This window comes from Onychostruthus taczanowskii, unplaced genomic scaffold (assembly GCF_017590055.1).
Source record: "Onychostruthus taczanowskii isolate IOZ18803 unplaced genomic scaffold, ASM1759005v1 scaffold10, whole genome shotgun sequence".
Classification (NCBI taxonomy): Eukaryota; Metazoa; Chordata; class Aves; order Passeriformes; family Passeridae; genus Onychostruthus; species Onychostruthus taczanowskii.
Window position 1 is genome coordinate 17,038,028 of NW_024496526.1, and position 20,601 is coordinate 17,058,628.

The 20,601-nt window shown below is 51.2% G+C and overlaps 1 protein-coding gene across 3 annotated transcripts in view; it reads left to right on the forward strand.

The window, feature by feature from the left end:
• Positions 1-2,905: 2,905 nt before the first annotated feature.
• GALNT13 (polypeptide N-acetylgalactosaminyltransferase 13) overlaps positions 2,906-20,601 on the forward strand; it is a 35,496-nt gene continuing 17,800 nt past the window's right edge. For all 3 annotated transcript variants that reach the window (XM_041407230.1, XM_041407220.1, XM_041407240.1), the window contains exons 1-6: positions 2,906-3,047; positions 4,016-4,184; positions 9,585-9,751; positions 11,437-11,644; positions 13,187-13,357; positions 18,741-18,858. In XM_041407230.1, the coding sequence (XP_041263164.1) occupies positions 2,906-3,047; positions 4,016-4,184; positions 9,585-9,751; positions 11,437-11,644; positions 13,187-13,357; positions 18,741-18,858 (975 nt within the window). The remainder of the gene's footprint in view (positions 3,048-4,015; positions 4,185-9,584; positions 9,752-11,436; positions 11,645-13,186; positions 13,358-18,740; positions 18,859-20,601) is intronic.

Below are 20,601 nucleotides of genomic sequence, written 5' to 3' on the forward strand. Positions count from 1 at the left end.
TCAGAGGAGTTCTGGTGTTAATTAGGAAGATTTAATCACATAGCCAGGATGCAGCTGGACTCTGGAATTCCAACTCTGCTGAATCAGTCAAAGAGCTGCGTGAGAAACTGGACAGCTCCTCTGCTTTTCTTTGGGAATTTCCATGCCCAGGTTATTCCTGTCCTGCTGAGGATTAGGACACTTCATCCGTGATGAGCCTGAGGAGTGCCAGAGGATTAAGGAGCAGCTCAGGACTCCGCTGAGCCGGATTTACAGCAAGTGCCCATTTGGGAATGAAGGGCTTTGACCTCCTGGAACGAGGCCAGAAGGGCTGGGAGAGCTGGGAATGTTCCCCTGGAGAAGGGAAGGCTCCAGGCAGAGCTCAGAGCCCCTGGCAGGGCCTGGAGGGGCTCCAGGAGAGCTGCAGAGGGACTGGGGACAAGGCATGGAGGGACAGGAGCCAGGGAATGGCTCCCACTGCCAGAGGGCAGGGATGGGTGGGAGATTGGGAACTGGGAATTCCTGGCTGGGCTGGAATTGCCAGAGCAGCTGGGGCTGCCCCTGGATCCCTGGAGTGTCCAAGGCCAGGCTGGAACATCCCGGGATGGTGGGAGGTGTCCGTGGGGCTAGAATGGGATAATCCTTAATGTCCCTTCCCCCCCAAACCAGTCTGGAATTCTGTGATTCTGCAAAATTCTGCTGAGTTTCTTCTGAACACACTTTCATTTCCTACACCCTGTTGCAATTTCCACATTTTCAGCCCGTGAAAGAGTCAGAAATTTCCCCAAGTTTCACTAAAGAATTAAATTCCCAGCTCCGGTGGGAAAATACAGCTCAAGAATAGGGACTTTTGCCATATCCATGTTTACCTTGCAGGGATATTGGGAAAGGGAATGAGGAGGTTTTCAGGGAGCAGTGATGGATTCTGTGTCTCTGAGCCTCAAAAAATTCAGGTCATTCTAGGCATGGCCTGGCTGTGGGGGAAAAAATCCTGAACAATTGGTTTATATCCACAGAAAATTGGGATTTTTAATCCAGGGAAAAGGCAAATGAAGGACTGGAGTCTGGAATTTCATTCACTTGGATTTGCAGCCTCCATAATTCCCCCCCAGCACTGTGTGGGGTCAGTCCCAGGAAATGCTGGCAGTTCCTCAGTTTGCCTCCTGTTTCCTACCCCAAATCCTGCTTTTCCTGCTCCCAGCCCTGCAGGCTTTGGGACAGGAATTTCCCTCTGCCTTGCTGCAGGATAATGGGTTAAAATTTGGTTTATTCCAGGAATTGTCAGCTCAGAACCTCAGGATTTTTCCCTTCCTCCTCTTCCTGCAAGCCTTCTTAGGCTGAATTTCAGTTAAAGTAAATCTTATTTTTTGGGGAACATTCTTGCTTTTGGAGGTTTGGAGGAGGGGGTTTTATGGAATCACAGAATCCTGGGATGTTTTGGGGTAGAAGTGACCTTAAAGCTCATCCCATTCCATGGGCAGGGATTCCTTCCCCTATCCCTGATTGCTCCAGGCCCTTCCAGCCTTGGACATTCCTGGGATGGAGCATCCACAGTTTTGGTGGGAAATTTGGTTTTTTCATCCTCATTATTTCCCTCTAATGAAACTGTTCCCCGTGACTGCTGTGGAAATGGATTGTGTTACCCTGGAACAGCAATTCCTGGAATTTTAAAGCAGCATCCTGGGAATCCCTCAGCAGGCAGAGCTATTGGTTGATATTTAGGACAGATGGAAATTGTTATTAATGAGGAGTCCATGCAGAAATGCTGCAAGAATAATTAAATCATTTATTTAATTTATTTAAATCATTCCAGCTCTTCCATCCCTTTGGCTCAGATGAAAATGAATTAAAATGGGATGGAAAATGGGAAGATCCCACTTGGGAATGAGGAGCTGAGGTGGGGAGGATAAGGAAGTTAAAATGTGCATAAAACTGAGGAGGGATTTTTAGTTATAAGAAATTTCTTTATGTTTTAGGAAATACGGAAAAGTGATGGGATTTTCTTCTCTTTTTCTATTCCAGGCACTTGGAGGATTATCCAGTGGTTCAGTGCTGAGGGAATTCTGTGGGAGCATGGCTGGAGCAGGACACGGAGCCTGGGCACAGAATGCAGGCAGTGATGGTGAGCGGGGGTCATTAATTACAGAGCTCTAATTACTGATGGCAGCCACAGGGGTGAGCAAGGGATTCTGGAATGGTTTGGATGGGAAGGGACCTGAAATCCCATCCCAATCCACCTAGGGACACCTCCCATTGTCCCAGGGTGTTCCAGCCTGGCCTTGGGCACTGCCAGGGATCCAGGTCAGTCACAGATGCTCTGGGAATTCCAGCCCAGCCAGGAATTCCCAGTTCCCAATCTCCCATCCATCCCTGCCCTCTGGCAGTGGGAGCCATTCCCTGGGTCCTGTCCCTCCATCCTTGTCCCCAGTCCCTCTCCAGCTCTCCTGGAGCCCCTTCAGGCCCTGCCAGGGGCTCTGAGCTCTGCCTGGAGCCTTCCCTTCTCCAGGGGAACATTCCCAGCTCTGCCAGCCCGGCTCCACCCTTTGGAGAACTGGGTATGGAGGCCTCACCTTTAGCTTTGTTTTCCAAATTCAGGCAGGAGCCCAAACCCTGGATCAGTGACTCTGGTGCCTTTTCCAAGGAATCTTTGGCGCTCGCGAGGCGCAGTCCGAGATATTCTGGCAGGATAAAAACCTCATGGTTGATAAATCTAAAACCATCATTTGAGGCAAATATGACCCTGAATATTTCAGTGTCAGCATTCAGCTGAGGGATGACTATCCATGAATCCACGAGGCTCTGCTGCTGCTTTTCCCCTGCCTGCAGCGCGCTGCTCCTGCCCGCCCTCCCGGTGGCTCCGTGCCGCGGCGCTGTGACCCCGCCGTGCTCCCGCCGTCGCCGAGCTCCGGAGCGGGCGCCAGGAGCCATGAGGAGGTTTGGCTACTGCCGGGTGGTGCTGGCCACCTCGCTGCTCTGGGTGCTGCTGGACGTGTTCCTGCTGCTCTACTTCAGCGAGTGCAACAAGTGTGAGGACAGCAAGGAGCGCTCCCTGCTGCCCGCCCTGCGCGGTGAGTGCCGCTCTGTAACCCTGAGGTTTTGTGAAAAATCCCCTGCTAGGATTTTTTTTCCCTCCTGAAGGAGCTGAGGGCCTCAGGAAAGAAATGTGGACAATAACTGTGCGCTGCTGTGGGATGCAACGGGTGCATCTTCCATTGCTCCATGTGGATTGTTTTCAGTTGGTGGCCAACCACAGCCACCTGGGAGCAGTCACAGGATTTTGTTATGCATTCTATTTTATCCTGGTTCTTTCAAGCCTTCTCATGATCTCTTCTCTCTGTTCTTTTAGTATAGTTTTTATGTAGTATATTAATATAATACGTATCATGAGATAATAAACCAGCATTCTGAAAATGGAGCCAAGCCTCGTCTCTCCACACGTGGGGAGTTCCCAGCGCCGCTCCAGCCCCTCCCGGCTGATCCACTCATGGTTTGCCGGTGTTTGGCCTCGTGCTGCTGCCTCAAAATGGCTTTTCCCAGCAGAGGAAGTCCCAGGATCTACAGGGTTTAGCGCTGCTTTGGTGTTGTCTCAGTTTGTGTTTGTGTTTTGTGGGATTTTTGGGGTTAAAATGGACCTTAAATCCCATTCCAGCAGGAGAGAAACCTCCCACTAGCCCAGGCTGCTCCAAGCTCCATCCAGCCTGGCCTGGGACATTCCAGGGATCCAGGGACAGCCACAGCTTCTCTGTGAGGGTGCCCAGAGAGGCTGTGGATACCCCTGGATCTGTGGAAGTATCCAAGGCCAGCTTGGATGGGGCTTGGAGTTGTCTGGGATAGTGGAAGGGAACAAACCCAGGGGCTTCAATAACCTTGGAATAAAACTGGATGTTCTTGGATCCAGAGAGGGATGAAAGCTCCCAGTGGAGCAAGGAGAATGGGGGTTGGATTTCCAGCATTCCCTGTGGAAAACCAGCGGCTTCCCTAAGGACAAATCCAATTCCCAAGTGCTCAAAGCACCTTTTGCCGTTGGGTTTTCCAGCCGTTATTTCCCGGAACCAGGAGGGCCCGGGGGAGATGGGCAGGGCCGTGCTCATCCCCAAGGAGGAGCAGGAGAAGATGAAGGAGCTGTTCAAGATCAACCAGTTCAACCTGCTGGCCAGCGACCGCATTGCGCTGAACCGCAGCCTGCCCGACGTGCGGCTGGACGGGTGAGAGCCAGCCTGGGAGCGGGCTGGATCCGTCCTGGGCTGGGAACGGGCTGGATCCGTCCTGGGCTGGGAACGGGCTGGATCCGTCCTGGGCTGGGAACGGGCTGGATCCGTCCTGGGCTGGGAACGGGCTGGATCCGTCCTGGGCTGGGAACGGGCTGGATCCGTCCTGGGCTGGGAACGGGCTGGATCCGTCCTGGGCTGGGAACGGGCTGGATCCGTCCTGGGCTGGGAACGGGCTGGATCCGTCCTGGGCTGGGAACGGGCTGGATCCGTCCTGGGCTGGGAACGGGCTGGATCCGTCCTGGGCTGGGAACGGGCTGGATCCGTCCTGGGCTGGGAACGGGCTGGATCCGTCCTGGGCTGGGAACGGGCTGGATCCGTCCTGGGCTGGGAACGGGCTGGATCCGTCCTGGGCTGGGAACGGGCTGGATCCGTCCTGGGCTGGGAACGGGCTGGATCCGTCCTGGGCTGGGAACGGGCTGGATCCGTCCTGGGCTGGGAACGGGCTGGATCCGTCCTGGGCTGGGAACGGGCTGGATCCGTCCTGGGCTGGGAACGGGCTGGATCCGTCCTGGGCTGGGAACGGGCTGGATCCGTCCTGGGCTGGGAACGGGCTGGATCCGTCCTGGGCTGGGAACGGGCTGGATCCGTCCTGGGCTGGGAACGGGCTGGATCCGTCCTGGGCTGGGAACGGGCTGGATCCGTCCTGGGCTGGGAACGGGCTGGATCCGTCCTGGGCTGGGAACGGGCTGGATCCGTCCTGGGCTGGGAACGGGCTGGATCCGTCCTGGGCTGGGAACGGGCTGGATCCGTCCTGGGCTGGGAACGGGCTGGATCCGTCCTGGGCTGGGAACGGGCTGGATCCGTCCTGGGCTGGGAACGGGCTGGATCCGTCCTGGGCTGGGAACGGGCTGGATCCGTCCTGGGCTGGGAACGGGCTGGATCCGTCCTGGGCTGGGAACGGGCTGGATCCGTCCTGGGCTGGGAACGGGCTGGATCCGTCCTGGGCTGGGAACGGGCTGGATCCGTCCTGGGCTGGGAACGGGCTGGATCCGTCCTGGGCTGGGAACGGGCTGGATCCGTCCTGGGCTGGGAACGGGCTGGATCCGTCCTGGGCTGGGAACGGGCTGGATCCGTCCTGGGCTGGGAACGGGCTGGATCCGTCCTGGGCTGGGAACGGGCTGGATCCGTCCTGGGCTGGGAACGGGCTGGATCCGTCCTGGGCTGGGAACGGGCTGGATCCGTCCTGGGCTGGGAACGGGCTGGATCCGTCCTGGGCTGGGAACGGGCTGGATCCGTCCTGGGCTGGGAACGGGCTGGATCCATCCTGGGATGGGAATGGGCTGGATCCATCCTGCGATGGGATGGGAATGGGGATGGATCCATCCTGGGATGGGATGGGAATGGGCTGGATCCATCCTGGGATGGGAATGGGCTGGATCCATCCTGGGATGGGAATGGGCTGGATCCATCCTGGGCTGGGATGGGATGGGATGGGAGCGGGCTGGATCCATCCTGGGATGGGAACGGGGCTGGATCTATCCTGGGCTGGGAACGGGGCTGGATCCGTCCTGGGATGGGATGGGGGCTGAAATCCTGGGGTGGGGGCTGAAATTCCATCCTGGGAATGGGCTGGGGGCTGAAATGCCATCCTGGGAATGGGGGCTGAGGAGAGCTGGGGGCTGAAATCCCATCCATCCCAGCCCTGCTGTGGGCAGGGACCCCTCCCACCATCCCAGAGTGCTCCAGCCTGGTCTTGGGCACTCCAGGGATCCAGGGGCAGCCCCAGCTGCTCTGGCAATTCCAGCCCAGCCAGGAATTCCCAGTTCCCAATCTCCCACCCATCCCTGCCCTCTGGCAGTGGGAGCCATTCCCTGGCTCCTGTCCCTCCATCCCTTGTCCCCAGTCCCTCTGCAGCTCTCCTGGAGCCCCTTCAGGCCCTGCCAGGGGCTCTGAGCTCTGCCTGGAGCCTTCCCTTCTCCAGGGGAACATCCCCAGCTATCCCAGCCTGGCTCCAGGGTCAGTGGGATTCTGTGGGATGGGATCTCTCCCCAGGACCCCAGCAATTCCCCATCCCGTTGCTGTATCCCAGCAGGACTGGCTCCCATTGCATCCCTGACCTGGGACTGATGGTTTCATTCCAGCTGATCCGTGGGATCTCACACAGAGTTTCATTTCCTTCCCGTTCCATCCTGGATTTTCAGTCAGGGAGTGTCCCAGGATTTTCAGGGTTCTGTTGGAAATGACCAAGCTGGAGGTTTTAATCAGAGCCATCTCTAATTAGGAGCTATTGATAGACCTTAAACCCAGCTTAACTCACCAGGGAAATGCCTCATTTCACTCCCAAGGATTTTCTCCAGCAAGGGAAGAAATCCATCCTCAATCTTTTCTGGATGAGTGAGGCTGCAAGTGCCATTCCATGGATTGCTGGAGCATCCTAATTGGATTTTCTCCTGGAGATTGCAGCTGGAATTGGCTCCTGGGTGTGTTCCAGTGCTTGGGAACATCCAGGGCTGAGCAGAAACATTGGGATTTCTGGAACAGCAGCCAGGGTTAATCATGGAGCTGGAGTTTTGTGGGGATTCTCCAAAGAAAAAAACATTGAGATGTGATCCTGGGTGGGGGAAAGGGCTTGGGAAGGAGCAGTGGCACTGGATGTGTGGGAAAACTCCCTTTAATTGGGAAAATCCATCCCTCAGATCCGTGTTTCAGGGCAGGAATTCTTGATTGGATTTTGAGGTGAGACCAAAATTGTTATTCCTGAAATTCAGCCCTCAGGGGAGGGAAAACTGGTTTGTTTTGGGATAGCTACACCTGATGCATTTGTTTTGCACCAGGACCTGTTGGATTTGGGGTTTTTCCCAGCTCTGAGTCGTGGTGGATAAAAAATTCCTTCCTTGGAGGGTGGGGAGGTGCTGGCCCAGCTTTCCAGGAGAGCTGAGGCTGCCCTGGATCCCTGGCAGTGCCCGAGGCCAGCTGGAGCAGCTGGGACAGTGGGAGGGGTCCCTGCCAGGCAGGGTGGGATTGATGGGATTTCAGGTCCTTTCCATCCCAGCCCATCCTGGACAGTGAAATTCTGTCACTCCCTGGAATATCCATAAGTACTGGAATGTTTCTCGTGGGCACGGGCAGCCTGGGATTGTTGCAAGTTCTCCTTTATTCCGAGAACATGTGAAAATTTCCCTTCCAGAAGCAGGGTGCTTGTTCTCCCATGTTTTCCACGTGGGCTGCAGCTGCCTTTGGAGATATAATTGGAAAAGAGGAGCTGTCAGCTCCTTAATTAGTGTGGAAATCATGGAAAACAGATTTTCCTCCCTGGCAGCCTCGGAGGGGCCCCCAAGACATCCCCGGATGGAGCAGAAAACAGATTTTATTGAAGGAAAATTGTTCCAAAGGGGGTTTTGTATTTCCTTTATTCCTGGTTTCAAGGGGCTTGGAATTGCAGGAAATGCAGGAGCAGTTTGGATAAAAGCCCAGATAAACTCAGGGTTATTTTGCAGGGATTTTCCTTCCCAAGGGTGAATTTTCAGGCTGCCTTGGAAGGGCCCTCAGCTCCTTCCCATGGTATCTTCCCCCAGAGAATCTGCAGGAATTCTGGGATCCTGCTTTCCCACAGACCTCTGGAAATGGGATTTGGGAGGGGGATTTGAAGGCTTTGGTGTGCATGGATTAACTTTGAAAAATCCACGGCTGTTTCCCATTTTTAAAGGATGTGCAGGTGTCCCACATTCCTGGCTTTCCCAGAAATACCCTAAATATTGGAATGGTGCTTGGTTCAGCTGGCAGGGTTTGGTCCTTGAGTGGGAACTTTGGGAAAGCAGGCAGGGATTTAAACATTCCTGGTGGATCAGTGCTGGGTGAGCTCTGCCTTTCCTTGGCAGCTCATCCCAGGCCATTCCCAGTGTGCTCCAGACCTCCCTGGAGCCAGGGACAGCCTGGGAATGGCTGCACCTGGAATTCCTGATTAAACAGCTCAGGGCTGGAGTCTGATCCCCGGGGCTGAGCTGGGTTCTTGCTGGGAATGTCAGGAATGGCAGAGTGAGATGAGCCCCTTCTCCAGCCTGTGTCATCCTCAGAGCAGCTGGAATTCCAGTTCTGGTCTCCAGTTCATTCCTTAATTCATCCCATCAGCTTGAAATGTGGCAAGTTCCCCTTGGAGCAGTGCCATGGCTGCTTCCAGGCCCGTTTTCCATCCTGCCTCAGAGCCATTGGAATTCCAGTGGACCTCCACTTTGCCTCCTTAATTTATTCCTATCATTTTGAACCACCTGGTTGTGGGACCTGCCCCTTGAAGAGGTGCCATGGCTGCTTCCAGGGCTCTTTTCCATTTTGGCTCAGCCTCAGAGCCATTGGAATTCCAGTCTCTGGGGTCTCCACTTTGCCCCATTAATTCATCCCCACCATCCTGGGCTGTCTGGATGTAGAACCTCCCCCTTGGAGCAGAGCCACGGCTGCTTCCAGGCCCCTTTCCCATCCTTTTCCATTCACGCTTTTCCATTCAGAGCCACTGGAATTCCAGTCTCTGGGGTCTGCTCTTTGCCCCTTTAATTAATTCCTATAATTTTGAACCACCTGGTTGTGGAACCTGCTCCTTGAAGAGGTGCCATGGCTGCTTCCAGGGCTCTTTTCCATCCTCCCTGAGCCCCAGAGCATTTGGAATTCCAGTCTCTGGCTCTCCACTTTGCCTCCTTAATTCATCCCCACCATCCTGGGCTACCTGGATGTGGAACCTCCCCCTTGGAGCAGAGCCACGGCTGCTTCCAGACCCCTTTCCCATCCTTTTCCATTCACGCTTTTCCATTCAGAGCCACTGGAATTCCAGTCTCTGGACCTCCACTTTGCCTCCTTAATTTATTCCTCTCATTTTGAACCACCTGGTTGTGGGACCTGCCCCTTGAAGAGGTGCCATGGCTGCTTCCAGGTCCCTTTTCCATTTTGGCTCAGCCTCAGAGCCATTGGAATTCCAGTCTCTAGGGTCTCCTCTTTGCCTCTTTAATTAACTCCTATAATTTTGAACCACCTGGTTGTGGAACCTGCTCCTTGAAGAGGTGCCATGGCTGCTTCCAGGGCTCTTTTCCATCCTCCCTGAGCCCCAGAGCATTTGGAATTCCAGTCTCTGGCTCTCCACTTTGCCTCCTTAATTCATCCCCACCATCCTGGGCTACCTGGATGTGGAACCTCCCCCTTGGAGCAGAGCCACGGCTGCTTCCAGACCCCTTTCCCATCCTTTTCCATTCAGAGCCACTGGAATTTCAGTCTCTGGCTCTCCAATTTGCCCCTTAATTCATCCCCACCCCTGGATGCCTTCCAAGCCCCTTTTCCACGGCGGGAGGCCGCGGATCGCCTCGGGGCTGTCCCTCCCTTGCCCTGAGCCCCCTTTCCCCGTTTTTCGGGCAGGTGCAAGAGCAAGGTGTACCCGGAGGAGCTGCCCAACACCAGCGTGGTGATCGTGTTCCACAACGAGGCCTGGAGCACGCTGCTCAGGACCATCCACAGCGTGCTGGAGCGCTCCCCGCCGCGCCTGCTGGCCGAGATCGTCCTGGTGGATGATGCCAGCGAGAGAGGTGGGGCTGGCCCGGCTGCTCCCATCCCAGAGCCCATCCCCTCCTCCCCGGGGTGGGGGTCCTGCAGCTCAGGGAGTGTTCAGGATGTGTGGAGACGCGAGGCTTGACTGACTCTGTGTTTCTCAGGAAGCTGATTTATTATTTTATGATATATATTATATTAAAATGCTACATAAAAACCATACTAAAAAGACAAAAGAAGTCATCAGAAAGCTTGAAAAAACAAAAATAAAATGACATGCATGACAAAATCTTGTGACTCTCAGAGTCCAATGCAGCTGCTTCTGTGATTGGCCATTAATTAGAAACAAGCAACATGTACCAATCCCAGATGCACCTGTTGATTCCACAGCAGCCCACAGGAGCTGAGGGCTTCAGGAAAGAAATGTAAACAATAACATTGTTTACATTTCTTTCCTGAAGCCCTCAGCTCCTCAGGAGGGGAAAATCCTAGCAAAAGGATTTTTCAGAAAATACCATAACTACACAGGGAGGGCTGGCAGTGTCGTTCACACCAAGCTCATCCCAGCAGTGGTGGGATCCAGAGGGAGTGGGGAGAGGGGTTGGAAAAGATTAATGGAGTGCCAGGATGGTTTGGCTTGGAGGGGACCTTCAAAGGGCACCTAATGCAGCCCCTCACCATGGCAGGGACACCTCCCACCATCCCAGTTATCCAGGCTGGCCTTGGGCACTGCCAGGGATCCAGGGGCAGCCCCAGCTGCTCTGGGAATTCCAGCCCAGCCAGGAATTCCCAATCTCCCATCCATCCCTGCCCTCTGGCACTGGGAGCCATTCCCTGGCTCCTGTCCCTCCATGCCTTGTCCCCGGTCCCTCTGCAGCTCTCCTGGAGCCCCTTCAGGCCCTGGATCAGATCCAGCTCAGTTAATTTGATATTCTTGGAAAGGTAAATCCTTTCCTTCCCATCTCTCCACCCTCCTCATTCCATGTTTCAGATTTTCCTGAATATCCCCACTAAGTCAATTCCTTGGAATCCCAGAGTGCTTTGGGTTGGAAGGGACCATCTCATTCCAACTCTGCCTTTGTTGCTCCTCTTTGTGCTTCGTTTCCTGCAGTCTTCACTCTTTTATTTTCTGTTTTGACCCCCAACTTTAAAAAGCAATCTCTGCCTGTGGAACTGGGACTCCCTGGAAAAGGAATCCCATCCAGTTCCTTAAATGGAATCAATGGAATGAAAAAGAATCCTGGAGAAGCCCAATGGCAAACTCAACCCTGCAGCCACTCCATCCTTCAGTTCTGCCTCATGGAGCATTAATTGAACCCTAATTACTCCCTGGATTTCCCTGCTCATTAAGTGGCTTAATGATTCCCTATGCCAGAAGGTGGAGGAGGATTTGAGCCAAGTAATTCCCATTTTTCCTAAGAGCATGCAAAAAGCTCCAATGGGGAAATCCATCAAAAAAACCCTTTTTTTTTTTAATTGAACAGCAGCAAATTGCCCAAAGTGACTTTGTCTTGTGCTTGCTGGTTCATTCCAAGGAGCTGCTTGTGCTTTATTTAAAATTCCTGAGATATTATCCTGGAATCAGGGAATGGTTTGGCTTGGAAGGGACCTTAAAGCCCACCGCCATGAGATGCTCCAAGCAGGGAGGTTCTGTGACTACCCTGCAATAAAACCTCCCTAAAAAATCCCATTTCCCTTCTGTTCCCCCCCCCAATTCTGGCAGAGTTTTTGAAGGCCTCCCTGGAGAACTACGTGAAGAAGCTGGAGGTGCCCGTCCGGATCCTGCGGATGGAGCAGCGGTCGGGGCTGATCCGGGCCCGGCTCCGAGGGGCGGCAGCCGCCAAGGGCCAGGTGATCACGTTCCTGGATGCCCACTGCGAGTGCACCCTGGGCTGGCTGGAGCCGCTGCTGGCCAGGATCAAGGAGGACAGGTGAGGAATTCCTGCCTCCAGAGGCAGGGATCTGCCCCAGGCCCTTCCCTGGCTGCTGAAAAATGGGAATGAAAAGGATTCGCCGAGCTGCAATGAAGAGAACATTGAATGTGTTTTGAGTTCGCTGCTGTTTGTGTCAAAATCTCATTCCTGAATAAATGTGGGAGCAGCTTTCCCAAGGAAAATGATCTCTCCCATTCAAAGGAAGGTTTCTCCCTGTTTTTTACCAGGAACAACTTCTCTCCCTGACCCCCTGAACTCATGGAGATTTGCACCCTTTTTATTCCTTCTCCTTTCTTGTTTTCCCTTTTTTCACTCTTTTTCCCATCTTTTTTTTTCCCTCTTTTCCTCCCCTTTTCCCTCCTTTTTTCCTTCTTCCCCTGCTTCCCTTCCCTTTTTCCCCTTCCTTCTTTCCCTCCATTTCCCTCTTCCCCGTGATTTTCTCCATTATTCTACTTTTCCTTTTTCCCCTTCCTCCCTTTCCCTTCTTTTCCTTCTTCCTCCCCTTCGCTGCCTTTCCCCCTTCTCCCTTTTTCTTCCTTTTCCTCCCTTTCCCCCCTTTTTTCTCTCCTTTACTCTGTTTTCCCTTTTCTTTCCCTTTTCTTTTTTTCCCTCCTATTTTCCCTCTTTCTTCTCCCTCCTTCTCTTCCTTTCCACCCTTCCCCCTCTTTTCCCCTTCTTCCTCAGTTTATTCCCCCTTTTTGTCCCCCTTTTCTTTTTCTTCCCCTTTTCCCCACTCTTTTACTCCCATTCCTTGCCTTTTTCCTTCTCTTTTCCCCCTCCTATTTTCCCCCCTTTTTTCCCTCTTTTCCCCTTCTCCCTCATTTTATTCCCCCCTTTTTCTCCCCACTTTTCCCTCCTCTTTTCCTTGCATTCCTCACCCTTTCCCACCTTTTTCCTTTTCTTTTTCCCCAACTATTTTCCCCCTTCCTTCCCTCTTTTCTCTTTCTCCCTCATTTTATTCCCCCCATTCTCCTCCTTTCCCTCCTCTTTTCCTTCTTTTCTTCCCCTTTCCTCCTCCCTCATTTTATTCCCCCTCTTCTCCTCCTTTCCCCCCTTTTCTTCCCTTTTCCCCCCTCTTTTCCTCCATTCCTCACCCTTCCCCACCTTTTCCCTTTTTCCTCTCTTTCTTCCCCCTCTTCCCTCCTGCTTTCCCCCTTCTCCCTCATTTTATTCCCCCCATTCTCCTCCTTCCCTCCTCTTTTCCTTCTTTTCTTCCCCTTTCCTCCTCCCTCATTTTATTCCCTCTATTCTCCTCCTTTCCCCCCTCTTTTCCTTCTTTTCTTCCCCTTTCCTCCTCCCTCATTTTATTCCCCCTCTTCTCCTCCTTTCCCCCCTTTTCTTCCCTTTTCCCCCCTCTTTTCCTCCATTCCTCACCCTTCCCCACCTTTTCCCTTTTTCCTCTCTTTCTTCCCCCTCTTCCCTCCTGCTTTCCCCCTTCTCCCTCATTTTATTTCCCCTCTCCCCCTTCCCTCCCTCCCCTGTGTCTCCCACTGTCCCCAAACCCCCCCACAACCCCCCAAATTCCCGTTTTTCCCCCAGGAAAACCGTGGTGTGTCCCATCATCGACGTGATCAGCGACGACACCTTCGAGTACATGGCGGGCTCGGACATGACCTACGGGGGCTTCAACTGGAAGCTGAATTTCCGCTGGTATCCCGTGCCCCAGCGGGAGATGGACCGCAGGAAAGGGGACAGGACCCTGCCCGTCAGGTCAGCGCCCCTCTTCTCCCAAAAATCCCCCCCAGATCCCAACATTCCGCTGCAGGGTCGGAGGCGGAATCGCGGGGAAAGCCCAAATCCTGGCACGTCCTGGCTGCTGCAACCTTGGGCCAACACCATCCTCCTCCCAGTGAATTCCAAAGGGATTCCAAATGTTCCGGAATTCCAAAGGTTTCTGCCTGTTTGGCTCCCTCTGTTAATTTGCTGCAAACAGATTTTAGTCCCTTTTTTTTGGGAATTTAAGGCAGATATTCCAGAGGATTTCTGAGCACTTTTGAATCTCAGTGATTTGCACTCAACCCCATCCCGTCCTCTTCCAAATGTTCAGGAATTCCAAAGGTTTCTGCCTGTTTGGCTCCCTCTGTTAATTCGCTGCAAACAGATTTTAGTCCCATTTTTTTGGGAATTTAAGGCAGATATTCCAGAGGATTTCTGAGCATTTTTGAACCTCAGTGATTTGCCCTCAACCCCATCCCGTCCTCTTCCAAATGTTCAGGAATTCCAAAGGTTTCTGCCTGTTTGGCTCCCTCTGTTAATTTGCTGCAAACAGATTTTAGTCCCTTTTTTTTGGGAATTTAAGGCAGATATTCCAGAGGATTTCTGAGCATTTTTGAACCTCACTGATTTGCCCTCAACCCCATCCCATCCTCTTCCAAATGTTCAGGAATTCCAAAGGTTTCTGCCTGTTCAGCTCCCTCTGTTAATTTACTGCAAACAGATTTTAGTCACATTTTTTTGGGATTTAAGGCAGATATTCCAGAGGATTTCTGAGCATTTTTGAACCTCACTGATTTGCCCTCAACCCCATCCCGTCCTCTTCCAAATGTTCAGGAACTCCAAAGATTTCTGCTTCTTCAGCTCCAGTGTTCAGGAATTCCGGATTTCTGCCTGTTGATCTCCCTATGTTAATTTGCTGCAAGCAGATTTTTATTCCCTTTTTTTTTTTTTTTTAATTTAAGGTAGATATTCCAAAGGATTGCTGAGCACTTCTGAGCTTTGAACCTCAGTGATTTGCACTTAACCCCATCCCATCCTCTTCCAGATGTTCAGGAATTCCAAAGGTTTCTGCCTGTTCAGCTCCCTCTGTTAATTCGCTGCAAAGAGATTTTTATTCCTGGTTTTTCAGGATTTAAGGCAGATATTCCAGAGGATTTTCTGAGCATTTTTGAGCTTTGATTTGCACTTAACCCTATCCCATCCTCTCCCAAATGTTCAGGAATTCCAAAGATTTTTGCCTGTTGATCTCCCTCTGTTAATTTCCTGTTAATGGATTTTTATTCCTGGGTTTTTTTTGGGATTTAAGGCAAATATTCCAAAGGATTTCTGAACATTTTTGAGCTTTGAACCCCAGTGATTTGCGCTTAACCCAATCCTGTCCTCTTCCCAATGTTCAGAATTTCCAAAGATTCCTGCCTGTTCAGCTCCCTCTGTTAATTCGTTGGAAATGGATTTTTAGTCTCATTTTTTCAGAATTTAAGGCAGATATTCCAAAGGGTTTCTGAGCATTTTTGAGCTTTGAACCCCAGTGATTTGCACTTAAATTCCTGGCTTATTGCTTGGAAAATGGGATTGATAATGGAGCACCCTGAGGGAAAAATGATCCAAGAGCATGTCCTGACCTCTTCCATTTAATTGCTGGAGTCACAGAGTGGAACAAAACCTCTTCCAAAATTGCAAATGGAGCTGAAAAGGGAACAAATGGAATAAATTCCTGGCCATGGGATGTTTGCTCAGCTGCACTGGCTGCTGGGGCTTCCTGCAAAATTCCAAAAGAGACCAAAAAAAGGGTTCCCGAGTGGATGGAATGGATTTAAATCTGGGAAGGGTGAAGGATTCCAAGCCTGCAGGTGGAGGGAGAGGCAGTTCAGGGATAGTGCAGGCAAGGAAGGGATGGAAGGGCAGGAAAAACCTTCCAAAATTGCTTTTAAAATTCCCACGTCTGTCCCTGATTGTCCTGGCAAGGCTGGAATCGGGGAAGGACAGATTTGGGGTTTATTCCCAGGATTTGGGGTTTATTCCCAGGATTTGGGGTTTATTTCCAGGAAAAGCAAGCTGTCAGAGCCAAGGGAATTGTTTTCCTCCTGATCCAAAATCTCCTCTCTGGGCCAGCAGCTCTTGATTAAAGCTCAGGTGTGCATGGAAATTGGGAAAATGAATTATCCTAACGAGCTGCAGGGCCTTGCTGAGCTCCAGCCATCCATCCATCCTTATTTCCTTACCCTGAAATGGAGCAGGGCTCAAAACTAATCCCAGCTCACACACTGAATGGACTCTTAAAATTGATGAAGCAAGAAAAAAAAAAAAAAGTTGTTGAATTCCTGTATTTTTCCCATCAGTTTTTGGCTGGAATTTTGGGGGATTCTCTGGATAAAATGGGAGTTGGGAAGCAAGGGGGGCAGAGGGACAAATGTCACCTGTGCCACGGCTGTCACAAAGAGCTGAGAGTGAAGGGTTGTGCTTTAGGCTGGATCAAGTCCAAAATCTCAGGTTTTAGTCCAGGAATTTCAGTCTTTGGTGACAGAGAATCCCAAAATCTTGGGCATTTCCAGGCTCGGCACAGCCCATTTTTGTGGATATTTCCATGCTTTTCCCTCAGTTTTTGGAGCTGAAGGCACTCCAGGCTGGGATTTGAAATACTAAAAATATGGATTGTGGCCCAGGAAATGTTTTGTATAAATTAGGGATTGAGAGGGAAAATAGAGGATCAAATCCCAGGGAAAAGGCAAGATCAAAAAATAGAAAAAAAAGACAAGATTAAATATCAGGAGTGTGTTAGGATCATGGAGTTTGCTGAGCTGGAAGGGACCCACAGGGACCATCAATCCATCCCAAAAATCCCCCCCTGTGCCTGGGAACATTTTCCAAATGCTCCTGGAACTCTGACTATTATTAATATATTACTTATTATCTTGATATTATATTAATATCTTGATTATGAGTAATTAACCTTAGAGTTGATTGCAGTTAATTAACCCTGCCTGGGTGATGAGCAGCAGGGATTGATGTTGATCCTGGTGCCAATCTTTATTCCCAGATACTCCCACAGTGGTCAGGTTTAGTGGGATTTTGTGCTGCTGGGATTGGTGTTGATCCTGGTGCCAGTCTTTATTCCCACAGTGGTCAGGTTTAGTGGGATTGTGTGCAGCAGGGATTGATGTTGATCCTGGGGCCAATCTTTATTCCCAGATACTCCCACAGTGGTCAGGTTTAGTGGGATTGTGTGCAGCTGGGATTGGTGTTGATCCTGGTGCCAGTCTTTATTCCCACAGTGGTCAGGTTTAGTGGGATTGTGTGCAGCAGGGATTGATGTTGATCCTGGTGCCAGTCTTTTTTCCCACAGTGGTCAGGTTTAGTGGGATTGTGTGCTGCTGGAGCCCTGCCCAGGATAGCATTCCCTGGGAAAAGCAGGATGAGGTGATGCCATGGGGCAGCTCCAGGGCTGGAATCCCTTTGCCAGCCCTCTTCCTCTCCCATCATGAAATCCTGGGCTGGGTTGTGGCTTTGCTGGGATGCAGCAAACCTGGGATTGCTCCCATGTTTTCCGTGCAGGAATGGGAGTCCTGCTGCTATGAGAGCTGCAGGGATGGGAAGCAGGTGTTGCTTCCCAAATAAAACAGGATCAGGTGATGATGAGAATCAATCCCAGAAATTCCCAGGAGCTGTCAGGTGATTCCACAGGGAAAAGATGCAGAACTGAGGAAAAAAATTAATTTTTACAGTTTAAAATTCACTTCAAGTCCTTTGATCTTCCCAATATTTTGGTGGAGGGGGTTTTCCAAGGACAGCCCTGCAGCTCTGGTTGTGTCCCATTAAATTCTCATCCCAGGGAGCAGTCCTGCCTGCTGCACTCCCCTTATCCCAGGGGCTGGGTTGGGGATTGGGACATGAGGTACTGAATTTTCCAGGGTGGAACTCAGCACTCCCAGGTTGGTCAGGCAGGGATTTGGGAAGTGTTTGGTTTCAGAAGGCAAAGGACACTTGGGGTGCTTAGCAAGAATCCAGCTCTGTGTGTCCAGTTCAGTTTCATCCTTCACAACTTGCTTAAGGCTCTGTCGTGGAAAAAATGGGGAATTTTGTATCAAGCAAAGAGTGTCTCCACTCAGGGGGGAGGAAGAAGGAGGAATGAGAATGTTTGGATTGGGAAAGACCTTAAATCCCATCCCATTTCACCCCGGGACACTCCCACTGTCCCTGGCTGCTCCAAGCCCCTCCAGCCTGGCCTTGAACATTCCAGGGATCCAGGGCAGCCCCAGCTGCTCTGGGAATTCCAGCCCAGCCAGGAATTCCCAGTTCCCAATCTCCCATCCATCCCTGCCCTCTGGCAGTGGGAGCCATTCCCTGGCTCCTGTCCCTCCATCCTTGTCCCCAGTCCCTCTCCAGCTCTCCTGGAGCCCCTTCAGGCCCTGCCAGGGGCTCTGAGCTCTGCCTGGAGCCTTCCCTTCTCCAGGGGAACATTCCCAGCTCTCCCAGCCTGGCTCCAGAGGGGCTCCAGCCCTGCAGCAGCTCCAGAGTCTCATCCCAAGGCTCACTCCCCCAAATCCCACAGCTTTGGCTGTGCTGGGACATCTCAGAGGAGAGCTGGGATTTGGGATGGAGTTGTTCCTTCCCAAATTTGGGCTCCCTCGGGGGCAAAGCCCAGCCATGAAACTCCTCCCAAGCATTCCCAGTTTTGGCTGTGCTGGGACATCTCGGAGGAGAGCTGGGATTTGGGATGGAGCTGTTCCCTCCCAAATCGATCCCTGTGCTCCCAGCAGCTGGGCTGGGCATCCCTGTGGCATTTCCATTTCCAGGGAAACCAGCCATCCCTACACAAAGCCCTGGGCTGCCTGTTGGGAGGAGTTCTCATCCTCTTAGCTGAGATTTTCCTGCTCCTTTGATGCCGTTTTGGGCTCCCTCGGGGGCAAAGCCCAGCCATGAAACTCCTCCCAATCCATTCCCGGTTGGATTTGAGCTGCTGCTTGCCCAGGAGGCCCAAATCCCACCCAATTGACCCTGACAATTCCCCTGAAATAATCCATGGGAATGGGAGCAACCCTGGAGTGTGGCTGGGTCCAAGCTCCGTGGATTTTGGGGAAGAGCAGGGACATCCAGATAAAATTGTCTTTATTGCTCCTTGGGGTGAGGCTGGGCCTGAGATCCATAGATTTTGGGGAAGAGCAGGGAAAATCCAGTTAAAATTCTCCTTTTCTACTTGTTTTCCATAGAATTCCTGTGTGGTGAAATGTGCTGTGAATTCCAGAGTGTCCTTTAAAAGGTCTTTTTTCTTTTTTCTTTTCTCTTTCCTTTCTCCCCTGTTTTTTTCTTTTCTGTTTTCCTTTGTTTTTGTTTTTTTTTTGTTTTGTTTTGTTTTTTTCCCTGTTTGTTTCCCACCCAGGACCCCAACTATGGCTGGTGGCCTGTTTTCTATTGACAGGAACTACTTTGAAGAGATAGGAACTTACGATGCAGGAATGGATATCTGGGGTGGCGAGAATCTTGAAATGTCCTTTAGGGTAATTCCTGTTTTCCTTCCTTTTCTTTTCCCCCCACAAAAAATATCCCCCCATTTGTGCTGTCATTCCTTCAGGGAGCTCCTGCTTTAGCTGGCCTGCAAGTCATGAGTTAAATGGAATTTTTAAAATTTGGGGAAACCTCGTGGGGTGTTTTGGGGATTTTTTTGCTGCATGGAATGTTTTAGTATCGAGGGTTTTATCCCTCTAAAATTCTATATATTTTAGGCATTCCTTCATGGAAAAAACGAGGTGCCCAGTGGAAATTTGCTATGAATTTATGTTAAAAAATAAAATTATAAATACGTTTTAAGACGTTTTGGGAATGGTGACATCATGGACTTGCAAGTTCCGGCTGGAATTCTGGGTCTGTGCCAGGGAAATTCCTATCCTGCAGAAAATGCTGATGTTCCTGCTGGGGTAGGGGTGAGCCACACCTCAGGGAAATGCATCCAGTCACTGCCCTTCGGATGGAAAAGTGGGAAATTGAGGCTTGGCTGGGGAATGGTTGGAAGGGATGTTGGGAATGGCTTTGGACTCCCCTGATGTGTCCCACTTTCTGGATTTAGTGATGGGAATAACCCCCAGGATTCCCACAGTGCATCCTGGCAATGCCCTTTCCCCCTTTTCCTGTCTTTTCCATTCAGCCAGGACTGTTTTCCTTGCCAGGGACCCCTCTGAAGTTTTTTAGGGAACAGATTTTCCAAGGAAGAGCAGCTGGGAATTTGAAAGCTTTCCCAGGCCCTTCCTCTGAACTTTAATTGTTCCCTTTGCAGGAAAATCAAAAGGTTCAGTTCCCCTCCTGAGCCTGGGTGCTTCCAGTGGGGAGATTCCCATGTTTTTTGTTGTGTTAACCCCTAAAATTCCTCCCGGGGTGTGCCAAGCCCCCTGTGCAGGAATTATTTTCCATGTTTTTCCATGTTGTACAGGAGATCCCTGGAACAGGGAGTGCCAGGCACTGTTAAAGCATTCCAAATGTGCCTTTCCTACCCTAAACCAGTGAACTGATGGGGTCAGGGATAGGAATAAATGGAGATATTTCCATGGGAAGGCCAGGGAATCACCTGGTGCTGTTTATTGGGATTGATTAGAGCCTCTGGAAGGAAAACAACTGAAAATCCAGGGATATTTTCTGTGACTTTATCAGGGACATCAAAGGGTTCAAACCCCAGCTGAGGGAACAAATCCATGGGAAAATGAGGGCCAGGAGAGCTGGAGGATCAGGGAGGTTCCTCCTGCTCCAAAGCTGCCCTATCCAGTGGGATTTGGGAATATCTCCTGTCAGGAAAACTCTGGGAGAAATTCCTGCTGTGGGATTGGAGTGAGGCACAGGGGTCTTCCTGGAGCTGTTCTTACACCCAGGACTGGATCACCAAAGGGAGGGAGGAGATTTGGGACTGGTTCAGAGTAATCAATCCCAAAAAATAAAACGAACCCAGCCCTTCTCCGCATATTTTGTGAATTCCTGAATCCTCAGAAATGTTATCCAGTGCCTTTGCTTTCCCTGGATCATCTCTGTCTCATCTACATCCAGCTCCAACATTATCCCAAAGAATAATTAAAAGGATTTCCAGCTTTTTTGCTCTCAAGGGCATTTCCAGGAGGAGCATCCATGGGGCATCATTTGATTATTTTGGGAAAATCCATGTTTTTTCTTTTAGCTGCTTCTTGTTGCTGGTGGGTCTTTAATGACTCCTTTTAGGAATGTCTTTCAATTAGGGAAAAATAATGATAACTCCTGGCAGG